The sequence below is a fragment of the Myotis davidii genome, unplaced genomic scaffold (genome assembly GCF_000327345.1).
Source record: "Myotis davidii unplaced genomic scaffold, ASM32734v1 scaffold227, whole genome shotgun sequence".
Classification (NCBI taxonomy): Eukaryota; Metazoa; Chordata; class Mammalia; order Chiroptera; family Vespertilionidae; genus Myotis; species Myotis davidii.
Window position 1 is genome coordinate 1,490,098 of NW_006298519.1, and position 14,808 is coordinate 1,504,905.

Here is a 14,808-nt window from a genome sequence, read left to right on the forward strand (position 1 = left end):
AGAATGCCTCAGAGTTCCCTAAAAGCTAACAACGCTGTCCCATAGAGGTATCCGGGAGAACAAACACAGAGAGGCAAGCGGTCTTCCTTCAAACAGAAGGGTCCTGAGATTATACAGGGAGCTGAAGTATATTAACAAGTGAGTCCTCCCAAGAGAATGTCTCTTTGGGTAACTTCACCATCAGTTCAACCAAAATATGTGTATTGAGTGTGCAGACAAGTCATTGGTGTGTATGCATGGACTAGCACCTTCACAGGACATGACTACATGGAACCACGTCTGGCAGCTTCTCAGGGTCAGACACACCTGCCTCCCCACCTGTCAGTCATCCCCACCCACGGGCGAGGTGCTGGACGGGGAATCTCTCTGGGACAGTCCGCTGGTCCATTGCAGGGCAAAGCTCACAGGCCCTTTGTCATCAAAGAAGGCGTTTCACCAAGACGGGAGCCAACAATGAGCGGCTGCTGGGTTTTCTGACGATTCCGTGGGCGACCCGGAGCCGTGGGCTTCCTTGCTTGGAGGGGTAAACATCGCTCGTTGGCGTTTGGCCAGGGCTTCAGTTGTGTGGCTTTCAGGTGCTATTTATTTTATTTAGTTTATTGTTCAGGGTTACTGTTTATTGACTTGATATGTTTTTTCCCCTGCACAGGGGCCAGTCGGGTAAGGACATATCCTGTGGATGGATAATTGATGATTCCCTATTGTTTGGTGTTTGTGTGTTATGGTTTTATTTGCTTTGGTTCAAAGGACCTAAACAATGCCTCCGCTGGACTTTAATAACTAGTGTAAAATCAGCCCCGGGAACAATCTGTGCCCTGAGATTGTTGTACCCAAATCTGGTGATCTCAGCTCAGCTCAGGAAAGCAAAATCTCAAACGACTGTTACCCTGACGAACCACAGAGAAAACCTTCAACCGAAGCTCAAAGCGGCTCATTTCCCAACACATACAAAAGCGGAGGCTTGCACCCATCTCCATGATAACAAGGCCACCGACCATCTGAGATGCCCACGGGGCACAGATCTTAGCACTGACCTATCTAGTCCAGTTACAGTCATCGCAGTAAAAGCCAGCCAGCGGACCAGCCCGAGGTGAGGAGGAGGGGCTGAAGCCATTACTTGAGAAGCATCGTATTTTCACCTCCTCCGTGGCGGAGCATCCTGCCCGAACATCTGCAGCAACAGGCTATTCCCCTTGGAGAGGAGACCATGAGGCCCCGCAGAGGAAGCGTCCACGGGGAGCCTTCCCGCCCCGCGTGCCTCTGGGGGCTGGCTCCGGGCGGAGGAAGTGAGCGCAGGAAGTATCTGTCTGCGGACCCTTTATCCGCGAGGTGATTGCTACAGCAGCGTTTTACTGTTTACCAGGGCAGTAAACACGGGGCTAAAAAAAGATGTTTTCCATCTCCGAGGACGAGGCTGGAAAACACGCACGTGCACTTTCTCATCAGCAGCTTCCGATCAGAGCTGTTTGCCATCTGACTGGGCTCCCAACGGAGAGTCGTCACTGCCATCAGCCTCTGGGCAGCCCAGAAGGGACCCCCTCAGATGCCCAGGAAACGGGGTGGCTTCCCTCCCAGGGACGCTCCTCTAGCCAAGGCAACCGTGTTTCTGGACCGTGCTTGGCCCAGGCTTGGCCGTCCACAGGCTTGAGCGTTCCAGGGGTGGGGAACCTTTCTCCTGCCAAGGGCCACTGGGATATTTATCACATCTTTCGGGGGCCATACACCTAAAAATTAGCCTGATTATCAACCTAAAAATTAGCCTGCTACATTGGGTCAAACATTTCATTACCTCAGCCCTAATGCCTCGGCCGGGCCAGACCAAATGCTTTTGAGGGCCTTCTACGGCCCGCGGGCCGGATGTTCCCCACCCAGGAACAGGTAAAGTCTGCGAGACTGTGTTAACTCACATGGTGGAATGGATAATCCGGAAGTCAGAGAGCTCACAAGGTCACTTACATTTGACCTTGGACAATATTCTTATTTTACATGTGAATATCAACATGCTTCCGATTCTAGGAGTTCCCACGAGATGACGCTCACTGACAGGTAGAACACAGGCCGAGGTGCAGCTGCTGCTTCTGATGCGGGACCTCACCCAGGCTGCATCTCCTGCTCCATCTCTTTATTTCTTTGGTCCAGACTCCAGGTTTGCAGCCAAACTGTCCCCCCCACCCTGGGATGAGGGGAGTGACCCAGTACTGGCGAGAGGCAGAGGGAAGTGGACGAAAGCAGGTCTGAGAGGAACCCCTGAACATATGAGACGTTCTAGGAGCCCCTCATTCTCATGGCTGTCTTTCACATTATAAAACACTCCCTTTGGCGCGGCTGGCGTGGCTCAGTGGTTGAGCATCAACCTATGAACCGGCAGGTCACAGTTCAAGTCCCAGTCAGGGCACATGCCCCAGTCAGGGCTCGATCCCCAGTGTGAGGTGTGCAGGAGGCAGCCGATCAATGATTCTCTCTCCTCATTGGTGTTTCTATCTCTCTCTCCCTCTCCCTTCTCTGAAATCAATAAAAATATATTTTTTAAAAATCTCCCCTTGGCTTATTAGCTATTTGCAAAGCAGGAGGACGAGCAGAGAAGGGGTGTGAGAGTGAGAAGCGCGGAGAGAAAGAGGGTGACAAAGGCTCGAAGGTCACCCCGGGCCAGCTGAGCAGGGGCCACGGCTCGCCCAGCAGCAAGCTCTCCCAGCCCTGTCTCAAGTCAGCAGTGCCGACCAAGGGCTTGGAGCAACGGGCACTCACCGTTCTGTAAGAGTTTTTATTTCGTAATAAAGAGCAAAGAACATGTTAGTCAGAGGAAAACTGGCTTTTAAAAAATGTCAATTCACAAACTGTCGTAGAAATGGAAAGAAAAACAGAGCTTTTATGGATTTCCTGATTTGAGTCCTACAAGGAAAATGTATTTGAATGGCATGAATAACAAAATTAGCGAACAATGTACCCAACTCCATTCATCTGGCCACAGCCCCGAGGAGCAGAAACTAGTGTTTCAGAGGGAAAGGCCCAGGTGTCGTGGGCGGAGACTGGGCAAGGGTGAAAGTTCAGGAAGCCCATGTCCCAGGTTCCCGGGAAGGAGCTGAGGTCAAAGCATCAGAGGGACGCGGGAGCCACCCGCTCCCTCCCCACGTCCCCCACCAGCCTCTGCCTCTCGCCTCCCTTCCCGTGGGAGCAAGATAAGAGCAAGCCCTTCCCCCCAGAGGCTATTTTGAGGAGGCCCTGGAGAAAGGCGGGAGACAGACACGGGCCGTGCTTGCTCCCTCCACCCTCCACATTTCTGACGCTCTGGGCACATCAGGTAACACCTACAGCAACAGAGATCCAGAGAGGACTTCGCAATATAAAACCACATACACTTTTTTTTTCTTTCTAAACTTGGAGCAACATCTTGGGAAATCTACCTCAAATTGAGACACAAACTAATCGTGTTGACACACTCTGGAGTGTTGTTTCAACAGCTCCTCTTCCTCTAAGGTGATCACTGAGCAGCACAGGCACAGGGCTCACCTTGAACAAAGATACTTAGCCAGGCCCACCGCTATGGGCCCGCGCTCTGAATGCATGGCCGCCGGGGGGACTCTGAGTAGGGGTCAGTGCTGGCTCTGTGCGATGCCAAAAGATTAATTGGCTACACCACAATATGGAAAGAAAGATGCTAAATGCTCAAGGCAGAATGCCTGGAAGGCGGCTGGGTCCGATGTAGAACATGTTCTAAATGTTCTTTCTTTTGTTCTCCGGGATTCAACATGCATTGTCTTGCAGCAGCCCTGACGGCAATGTCCCGACTGGACTGTGAGGTGGCTTTTACAATGAATGACTGCTTGGGCTTGGCCCTTCTTTTCTAAATGTCCCTGAACTTATCTGTGGCCAGCAGCGGCTTCCCCCACCAGTTGGGTGACACCCGGTGGAAAACTCGGAGCTGCATTTTCAGTCCCAAGACGAGAGCGAGGAAGTGGACACTTGGGACGAGGAAACTTCAATCAGCAGCTGGTCCGGGACCTAGAGCCACTGCCTCTTGGAAACGGCCCACTACCAAATACGGGAAGAGCCCAGGCCCCAGGCAAACACAGCGCTGGCGCAGGGTTCGGGGCCCGAGGGTTCTGGCCCCTCTTCTTCATTCACCACCGAACGTGCAATAATGGCTGCCTGGGTTGGTTGTTGTCGTCGTTCACACAAAAGCAGTAACGTACATGAGCCAGTGCTAATCCTTTCATTAGCCAATGAACGGCATCACTCTATCCCTGAATACACCATTTCTCTTTCTGCACCGGAGTTTAATAGTTGAGGCCAGGGCAACGCGCAGGAAAAGGAGATGATCTGATGATAAACGGAGGGGAAACGAAGAGATTTGTGTGACTCGAGCAACATTCTCAGCCTCATTAATCCTCTGTCTCTACTGGTACAAGCGCGGCAGCACCCCGGTTGCGTGAGTAGCACATGAGACGGTGGGAGCGCCCAGCACGGCCTGGCCTGGAACCAGGGGTTCTGAGGAGGACGTTCAGGGGGATGATAAACTCGAGCTACAACAGCTGCCTTTTCGATGCTCTTTTAAACATCAACAAAATTCTATTTCATTTTTACTTACCTCGGAGAACTATCTCTAAAGCAATACGACTCCTATTTAAACATCCACAAGAATGATTCTACTACTGTGCTTAGAACTTCAGAATGAGCTCCTCGCTGGGGGAAAATGCCTCCATTTTCCTCTTCAGGACTTCAGAGGATCTGAATGAAAACTTATTTTTTTTAGCAATTTTTTACAGAACCCCTATAGTTTGCCAGTCACTGCTGAGAACACCCAAGAGATGGAGAGTCGATCACCGAACGCGGGTCCGATGGCTGACATGGGTCCACGTGACGTTTCTGGAGAACGTCCACAAACACAAGCTACGCCAGGGGAATGTGCTGACAGGAAAGAAACGAAGCGGGAGAGAGCGGACAGAATGAGGAATGATCTTAAACTTCATACGACATGCCCCAGCCAAGCTCAATAGGGGAAAGATGTGGGAAAGAAGTTTGATCAAACAAGGAATGGAAGGATGAATAAGAAAAAGGCCCAGGGGTCACAGTGGCCACTTGCGAAAAGGGGTTCACGGTCCAAAAATGTAACGGAATCCTGTAATTAAGGAAATACAAATAGAAATGAGATTCCAGCTTTGCCGGTCAGAGTGGCAACGATTCAAAGGGGAAAATATTCAGAGTTGTTACGAGTACAAAGAAACCCAGCCTCATCTACAGCTGGAAGAGGTGGAAATTGGTACAGCCTTCCCAGAGAGTACCTGGGCCAATTTTGTTTTTTAATTGGCAAATATTTAAATTTGGCAGAGACTTAAAAAATTATGTATACCCATTGGTCCAATAGTTCCTTTCCTTAAGACCCAGGACTAACAAAATGAGTTTTAAAAAATTAGACAGAGGTTGAACTGCAATCTAGTCAGTGAAAAACTGAAAGCAATAGTATTTCCCACGACAGGATGTCAGTTAAATAAATTACAATACTATTTTAAAAGGAATATAATTAAGCATAAAAAGCCTGCTTACCCTTACCAAATATTTTGAGTGACCTGGGGACATGTTTGTGAAACAATGTTAACCGAGAAAAGCAAGACAGGTAGATAGAAGGACAGAGGGAAACACAGTAGACAGACACACCAAATGTCAGTCATTTTCACTGGCTGGTTGGAATGAGGAGCAATTTGCATTGACTTTATAATGTTGTTGTTTTTTCATTTAAAAAAACAACAAAGTGCATTTTTCAACATTCCTGAGAATACGAAGAACTGGCGGCCCTCCAGGAGCCTGCTCCTGCCCCAGTCAGGACAGGGGGCATCGTAGGCTCTGCCTCCTTCAGCACAGAGCCCACCGCTGCCCACTGTGTGGTACCTGCCCTGTCACACCCTTATTCCAGGACACCACAGGCTCCCGCCTCCTGGCCTCCCCGGCTGCGGCCTCCCAGGCCCGTGTGCCTGCCCTGACATGCAGAAGGGACCTGCTATTCTACCTCTTCAAAAGCAAAGCTTTAGGCTAAAATCCACGGGGGCTCTGGGTTTCACAGCTGAAGCAGGGCAATGGAACAGCAGAGAGTTCAGAGCCGGGCCAGAAGGCCAGTGCGGTCTCTTAGGAACGGACTGTCCTACGGCAGCTGCCATTTGCTGAGCCCCTGCTAGAGCAGCGGTTCTCAACCTGTGGGTCGCGACCCCTGTGGGGGTTGAACGACCTTTTCACAGGGGCCGCCTAAGTATATCCTGCATATCAGATCTGCATATCAGATATTTACATGACGATTCATAACAATAGCAAAATTACAGTATGAAGTAGCAACGAGAATAATTTTGTGGTTGGGGGTCACCACCACATGAGGAGCTGCATTAAAGGGTTGCGGCATCAGGAAGGTTGAGAACCGCTGTGCTAGAAGCTCTGCAGCCTTCACTGGCACCAGCCCGGGACAGGACAGCCTTTAAAATCCCCTTTCACAGATGAGGAAACTGAGGTCATACAGGTGAGGTCCCTTGCCCGGGGTCACGTGACTGTACGGATTCATATGCAGGTGTGTCTGTGGCCACAGAAGATAAGCCAAGAGGACAGCTGTCCTCCATCCTGTCCTCACCAAAGGAGGGATGAGCCCCCCGTAGCAGGTGGGGCTCCCCTTGCTCTAGAGAGAAGACCCTGCCCAGCCGAGCATCGAGCACACCCCTAGCGCTGGAAGGGCCTGGGGATTGTACTGCCTCCTCTCAGAGGCCTCACACTCAGGGCAGCTCCAACCCTGGCTTCCCCGTGGCCGGAGCCTGTGTCCCCTCTGCCTCGGCGTCCCGTCAGCTCCTGGGGCCAGTGGGGTTCTCCTCTGTGGGCTGCGCTCCCAGGAGGGAGCTGGTTCTGAGGCTGGGACAGAAGCAGGGTTTCCCCGGAGGCATCGGTAACGGCTGTTCCCTTATTCACTTCATTCCTCTGTGCGCTTTTTCAGGAGCCACGAACAAGTGTATAAAGGAGTGTGTTCGCGAGGGTTTTCTTTTAAATAAAGGTGTGTTTTGCAAAAAAAAAAAAAAAAAATTGTGAAATCATCACTTTAAAGAAAATATAATTAAGAAATAGTTCGGCATTTCAGAAAATTCCCCGAGAGCCTGGCAGTCCCACATGAATGTACTTAATGGGAAAGAATATCCACAAATTCAGTGGCTCCATCCACTCTCCCGGCCACTGAGGCAGATGCCCGGGACGAGTGCGCACAGGGGCTCAGACACCAAACCGTGTCACCGAGCCACGCCCAGCGCACACTGCGAGCCATCTGAAATAATGGCCTGGAATTCCACTCTCAGCACCTTCTCTGGGGGTCTGGTACTCACAGAGCAGGACGGCGGCATCTTTCATGTCCCATGCCTTCCACTGTCACAGACCACCCCTCCCCACAACAAGAGTTGAAACAGTTCTTATTCCACATAAGCTGATGGGTTGACAAAAACCATACACCCAGAGCTATTAAGCATATCAAAACCCTAGGAGATGCCCTGACCGGTTTGGTTCAGTGGATAGAGCGTCAGCCTGCGGACTCAAGGGTCCCAGGTTCGATTCCGGTCAAGGGCATGTACCTTGGTTGCGGGGACATCCCCACTGGGGAGTGTGCAGGGGGCAGCTGATCAATGTTTCTCTCTCATCGATGTTTCTAACTATCCCTCTCCCTACCTCTCCGTGAAAAATCAATAAAATATATTTTAAAAAACCCTAGGAGATGAACTTTCTTCATAGAACCCTTAGCTCTTCAATAACTTTCTGTGCTCACGCAGAGTAGCCGACATCAGCGCACGCCTGCTCTGTGCAAGGCATGAAGTATGTAAATGGGGCTGTCTGTTTTTAAATGAACACTGCAGGTTGCAATTACCATTAAACCCTGCAACCTCTGTTAAATCAGAGAAAGTGACTCATCTAAACAACTGATTGGAAACAGTAATATCTGCTTCCTCATCAAGCCTCGGTGGTAACTTTCCATATCCTGTGGGATCCGAGCCTGCTGTGTGCTGGGCGGGCTCTCTCCTCCTCCTTCAGCACCAGGTCGCTGGGATGAAGGAAAATTCCCACATTCCCCCCCCTTCTTTTTTAAAGACTCGAGACCATTAAACCAGTGGTTCTTAACCTTCTGGCCCTTTCAATACAGTTCCTCATGTTGTGACCCAACCATAAAATTATTTTCGTTGCTACTTCTTAACTGTAATGTTGCTACTGTGATGAATCGTCATGTAAATATCTGATATGCAGGATGGTCTTAGGCGACCCCTGTGAGAGGCATCACGACCGCCAAAGGCATCGCGACCCACAGGTTGAGAACCGCTGCATTAAACTCTAGAATCAGGGACTGTCGCGGGGTCCCTGGACCACCCTAGGAGTCCAGGGAGAGCAAGACTTTCACTAGATGCAGCGTCTCCAGGCAAAAGCAGCATCTGAGAGGGGACTATGGCCGCCACTGACTTCCCAAGCGGCCTGCCGCTTAACAAGAGGATCAGGGGGGTCTTGGGGGTGGATTAACAATACCAGCAGGAGCACAAATAGAGTCCCAGGGCGACCGGGCCCTGCTGGCTACAGGAGAACAGGGCGCGGTTCTGTGGGGCAGCGGGGGAAGGCGCAGAACCAAACTGACCCGTGAACTGTATGCGGGGACCTCGCCCTCAATGTCCTTGTGCTTTATTACAACTCGTAATCTGATCTCAAAATCCAGGAACACCGAGAGATAAACGTGAGCTCCTGAAATTCCGTTACTTCTTCCCATAAACAGTGTGTTCCCGATTCCCAACCAGCACGGGGGACAGAAGGGTGAGGGTCAGCTTGCCATCACGCCTCACGGGGCCCGAGAGTCACGCCAACACCCCCCCAGCTGTGCCATGCCCCATCACAAAGGCAGCGCCTCTGGCACTTAATGGACCCACTGGTTTATTTACTGAGAGAACAGAACACGCAGGGCGTGTGAGCCTGGCACCGCCTGTAGGGAAGACCGCGTCCTAGACCCAGCGGACAGCCTCAGCCTGCCCTACGCCGATGGGAGCTTTGCACTCACATCATAAAAGCTGCGGTCCACGGCTGTTCCGATAAGCACGTCAGTAAAATCATCTCCTGACTCTGCCCAGGAAGGCAAACAAACATATGTTGGAGGAAGCTGCCTATAAAGAGGGGCCATTCTGTTTTCACGGATTAAAAAGAATTCACTTGACGTCATTTTAAAAGTCAGCCTGAGACGTAGACAATCCACAGATAACGCAGTGCAATAAAACGGGACCGCGAGCGTGGTCCCCCAGACAAGTGGGAGCCCTGCCCCGAAATGTACTCTGAAAGCCACAACACAGCTCCGGCTCCAACAGCAGCTTCCGATCTTCAGAAGCGTAACGCTGGTGTGTGTTGCGAATGCACCCACATTCTGAAGGACGGTCTGTTATTTTCATGCCCTTTAATGCACGGCCTTTTTGAAACACACAAACACACATAAAATCGCACTCAAGCTATTCGAGGATGACAAAGAGTATCTGCTTTAACTGCTGTGACATAGGGACTTAATGAAGGGCGAAAATAAAATGAAGAGGGTAGCATGCTGGCTTATAAAATAAAATAATTCCCACTCATCTAGCTGAAATGGAGGACACACCACCCCCAATTCCACCACTGCGCTCTGTGAGTTACATTTCAGCAGGCTGTGATCCCGGGAGCCAGAGGAAGAAAGGTCTGCATAAGGCAGAAGCCTCTGATGCATGAGCATTCTGATGTATTACTGAACGTACGTGGAGAAATAAAACAAACCTTGAGGAGTAAAAACTGAACAGCGCTTCTGAAATGCAATTCATAGGGTGGGTGTTCATCGAGTCCCCTCACACAAGCATTTCAGATGACAGAAAGCCCCAAACCAAGGAGGAATTCTGAAAATGCCTGGGCCCAATTCTGGGCAAACTTTCGTTTTCATGAGCTTTCAAGTGAACTAAAACCGGTGATGAAAACACACCCGAATGCTTCTCGCCTCTATGCCAGCGAACAAAAGGCACGCAGCTACCAAAAACTATATATTTTTCCTCCTTTCGGGTGACTTTTCTCGTTTCTACAAACTTCACCAAGGCACGGTGGCCGGGAACATGTTTTAACAGCCTGGCACTTCACTGACTCCATGCCGCTGGCTTGCACTAACAGTGACATCCATTTCACTTCCAGGAGTGAGGCCGCACTTAGGTTCCCACCGACAGAGTCACGTCCACCTTCATCGTTGTACACGAGACACCAGACACGTTTGCAAAAAAAACACATCAGACCTCACAACCCCCAGCACGGAGCACGGACAGGCCCTGCCTCGCCAACCCCCACAAAGCAAACATCGCCGAGAAGGAAGTTTACTCCCAGGGCACAGAAAAGTAGGCATTTTATTAAAGACGGACACATGACGCAGCAAACCCAATTACCACCGTCTGAGTTAGGAGAACACTCCGTTCTCAGCATGGAGGGTCCAAAAAGCAAGCCAGCATTTGCAGGTCCGTCCCATGCCCAGCAGCCGCTGGCCGGGGACCTCTTCTCTTCCACGGGGCCTGGCGGGCAACCCCGATGCTCGGGCGTCATCCCAGAGCATCCGAAAACTCCGCATCCACAGGCCCATCCTTGTCCCGGACTCTGCCCTCCAGCCGCTCCGGGTCCACGGCCGCCCGTCCGGACCGTCAGGGAGAGTGAAAGAAGCAGGAAAATTCAGACGCGCTCCGAAAAGCCCTCACAAAAGTCCGCCGCGGCACGCCACCGTGAATTTAGAAACCCCAATTTTTTTCTGAGTTTGAAGTTTTTAAGCCTTGCGGATGGTTGGAGTAGGAAAAAGGAAATTTACTAGGCAGTGCAAAGGAAATCTTGTTGTCCTCTATTGTGGCCGTGGGGGTGTTGCCCAATCCTCACTTATCTGCCTTGATAAAGGAAACCAGAGAAAAGAGCAAGAAGCGCAAGATTCCTGTCAAGCAAAAAGGTACCCTCTGCTTACCTTAATCGTGCTGGCCATAATGCAATCACGTTTATCGATCGCTAATCAATGTTAATAATAATTATTGCTTCTCTCTGACCAGAAAGTAGTTTGGATGAGGTTGTTTAGAGCGGATGAGATTGTGCTAAGTCTGGGAAATGAAGTCAGCCAACGGCAGGAAGACCTTTCTATTGGTCCTGGCCGCCCAACCCGAAGAAACAGGATATTTGGGAGTGGAGAGATAAGAGACCCCGAAAACAATGTTGTTTTTCTTGATGATATGCAGCCAGGAGATTTTTTTTTTAATTAAAAAAAAAAAGGGCATCCACTGCCTGGGACTGGGGCGGCCACAGCAGGTGTGACCCGGCGTGCCGGTGTGACAGGCCGCGCCGAGGCAGGATGCAGATGTGGCGGGACTCCGCGTGGCTTCACACGGGACCTGCTGCCGGTGCCGGTGCCGGTGCCGGTGCCCCCCCCCCCCCGCCTCTGGAGCTACCGCTCCACTCGGACCCAGGGCCGGAGCCCGCCCTCTGCTCCTTCCTTCACCCGAAAGGAAAGTGCAGGTAGAACTTATTTCAGGGCGATGTTCCATGATGGCCACTGGCTTGCAGGTTTTTAACAACCTTCATGTAGTCCACATCTCGGGGGAGTGCCCAAAATCGCTTCTTTTTTTCCCTCCAAACACACCATTTCTATTTGCTCCACCATAAACCCGTTGAAAACACGAAGACTCAGGGGTCCTCAAACTTTTTAAACAGGGGGCCAGTTCCCTATCCCTCAGACCGTTGGAGGGCCGGACTACAGTTTAAAAAAAAACAAACTATGAACAAATTCCTATGCTCACTGCACATATCTTATTTTGAAGTAAAAAAACAAAACGGGAACAAATACAATATTTGTATTTGCATGTGGCCCGCGGGCCGTAGTTTGAGGACCCCTGCTCTAGAATTAAAGGAAACTAGAGAAATAAAGAGAAAAATAAACCTGTCAAATCCTTGCTCTCAAATATTTATTTAAAATCCAAATAACTAGCCCGGCTGGCGTGACTCGGTGGTTGAGCGCCGTCCTATGAACCAGAAGGTCCCGGTTCGATTCCCGGTCAGGTCACATGCCTGGTTGCGGGCTCCATCCCCTGTGTGGGGCATGCAGGAGGCAGCCAATCAATGATTTTCTCTCATCACTGATGTTTCTCTCTCTCTCTCTCTCTCTCTCTCTGAAATCAATAAAAATTTATTTAAAAATAAGAAAGTAGAAAAAATAAAATGCAAATAACTAAAATCATGATGAACACTTTTTAACATAAAAAGATAGCTGGTCCCACCCAGATGCACCCAGATGCAGACCTGCCGGCCCTCTTGCTCACAGACAGGCCCTGCAGGGCCCGAGCCAGTGTTTCAGGGCCCAAAAGTTCAGGGCCACGTGTCCGTTCTCCACCCGAAGGAAGTCCAGCCCGGGTAGGCCTGGACATTCCTTGGAGGACGGCAGGCCTTTAAGTACTCATTTTCAGGAAATTACTCGTTCTCTGGAAGAATTAACATTTTGCTTTGAATCTGGCTACATGAAAGTTGGCCCAGTCAAGAGGCGTGGTCTCTGCAGAGGCCCACAGGACACAATGGACCGGGCCCGGAGTCACGGGCAGCGCCTGGTCTCGGGGGCGCATGTCCAGCGAGCTGATTTCACTCAGACTCCGGGCCTGCGTGTGTCAGGGCTCCATCAACTGCCTGGTCTCGGGGGCGCATGTCCAGCGAGCTGATTTCACTCAGACTCCGGGCCTGCGTGTGTCAGGGCTCCATCAACTGCCTGGTCTCGGGGGCGCATGTCCAGCGAGCTGATTTCACTCAGACTCCGGGCCTGCGTGTGTCAGGGCTCCATCAACTGCCTGAGCTCGTGTGGCTTTTGCTGTCCCGTGATTGCCCCACTCGAGGTAAGGATAGACGGAGGAGGGGGGAAGAGCGCGGGGAAGGAGGGAAGAAGGAAGAAAGGAAAAAAGGGTGGAGGGAAGGCAAGAAAGAAAGCAGAGACCAGGGAGAAAGTGAAAGACATGAAGACACAAAGGAAGAAAAAACTAAAGAGAAAATAAGTCTCGGTCTGTGTAAGAATCACAACCTGACACATTCCCAGCACCCATGGTTTGAAGAGACGTGGACTTCCGCTCTTTTCATCTCTGAACAATGACGGAGATGGTGGCGGGCTGATTAAGACTTTGTTTCCACTGAAATTTCAAAGCACTGAGTTGTTTTATCCTGATCCACTGGCTGGCCCCGCCCCCCTCTCACCTCCCCCGCCCCCACCCCTACAAGGCTCTTTGTCTGCTCTCCTAGGAAGCATCAATTTCAAGTGTCGCCTGTGGTACCCACATAGGCAGGGCTCTAGTGTGGATTCTCAGAAAGCAGCCTTAAGTAGGATAACTCCTTCAGGAGGACCCCTTTGCCAACGCCGTTGCCATGGAAGAAACTTCCACGTGGTCCCATCACCCTGACCTGGTTAATTTCCAAGCCCTTGGCTTCGGCAGCAGGAAGCCCTGGCATTCTGATGGGAACGACTTCTTCGTTGAACACTGACGTGTTCTAAACTCTCTATTTGAACATAATTTAAACTTACAGAAAAGTCACAAAATAATGCAAAGAACTCTGAATATCCTCACTTCACCCAGTTACTCCACCTGCTGGGGTCATGTACATGACTGGCTCTGTGTTTTCTCTCTAATTGAGGTAACATGCATGTGCATGCGTATTCGTGTAAAATGCATAGACATGTGTGTTTTTATTCTTTAATAAGAATAAAGAAAAAATATATAACCAGGCACTATTATTTGACTGATTTCCCGAATTCCTATCCATACATTTCATTATGTCTGATTTTTAAAATGTATAGCAACTTAAAAAGTGATCTCAGAAGAAGCTAATTTTGAGATAATGAATCATAAAAAAACAATTCTTCCTTTCGAATGGTGCAATGTTTGACTGATTCTCATCATCTTCAAAGAGAGTAACTGCTGAGTCTAGAACGGCCTATTAGTCTCCAAATATTTAATGCAGAGTTCTGAAGTCAATAAAAATATATATATTTGTTTAAAAGGTGCTACTTTTATTCCCACTGCATTTCTGAGGAGGGAGCTGACAGCAGGCAGCTAACGGGAGCCTGATGCTCCCACAGTGGGAGCTACGTTACAACCAGCTCTGCTATCCCCTTCCCTGGCACCAAGGGAGACAATGTGTGTCTGCATCGACTGTCCTCCACCTCTCCTTCTTTTTTTAATGTCTTTATTGATTTCAGAGAGGGAGGGAGAGGGAGAGGGGGATAGAAGCATCAATGATGAGAGAGAATCATTGATCAGCTGCCTCCTGCACACCCCACACTGGGGATCGAGCCCACAACCTAAGCATGTGCCCTGACCAGGAATCAAGCCATGACCTCCTGGTTCATGGATCGATGCTCAACCCCTGAGCCACGCCAGCCAGGCTGGTTCATCTATATTTTCAAAACATTTACAACAAACATACATTACAGTTTAACGTAAACGTATGTCAGTAACGTAAGTTTCTATGTTCTTTGTAAATATCTGTAGCATGTTAGCACATGATCCCGTAGTTGTCAGCCTCTGCGTGTGTGCACACCCAACTGCACAATCCTTGCCTGTCTGCCATTAATCCTTATTAACCGCAATAAGACACCAGGAGACACCCTGCACTGTCCCCTCTGCACTTTCCCACCTGCACTGTCCTCTCTGCACTGTCCCTCTCTATATTGTCCCCTCTGCCCTGTCCCCTCTTGCCCTGTCCCCTCTGCACTGTCCCCCCTACACTGTCCCCTCTGACCTGTCCCCTCTGCACTGTCCTCTGTCCATATTG

At 50.3% G+C, this 14,808-nt stretch overlaps 1 protein-coding gene across 4 annotated transcripts in view; it reads right to left on the minus strand.

Moving 5' to 3' along the window:
* Positions 1–14,808, minus strand: part of ERG (v-ets avian erythroblastosis virus E26 oncogene homolog) — a 163,073-nt gene that overhangs the window by 82,191 nt on the left and 66,074 nt on the right. Inside the window, exon 1 of one of the 4 annotated variants that reach the window (XM_006774143.2) lies at positions 10,979–11,125. The exons of the other annotated variants lie outside the window; for them this stretch is intronic. Coding sequence (XP_006774206.1) covers positions 10,979–10,996 — 18 coding nt within the window. The 5' untranslated portion in view covers positions 10,997–11,125. Of the gene's footprint in view, positions 1–10,978; positions 11,126–14,808 lie in introns of those variants that run through there. 4 annotated transcript variants of the gene reach the window in all.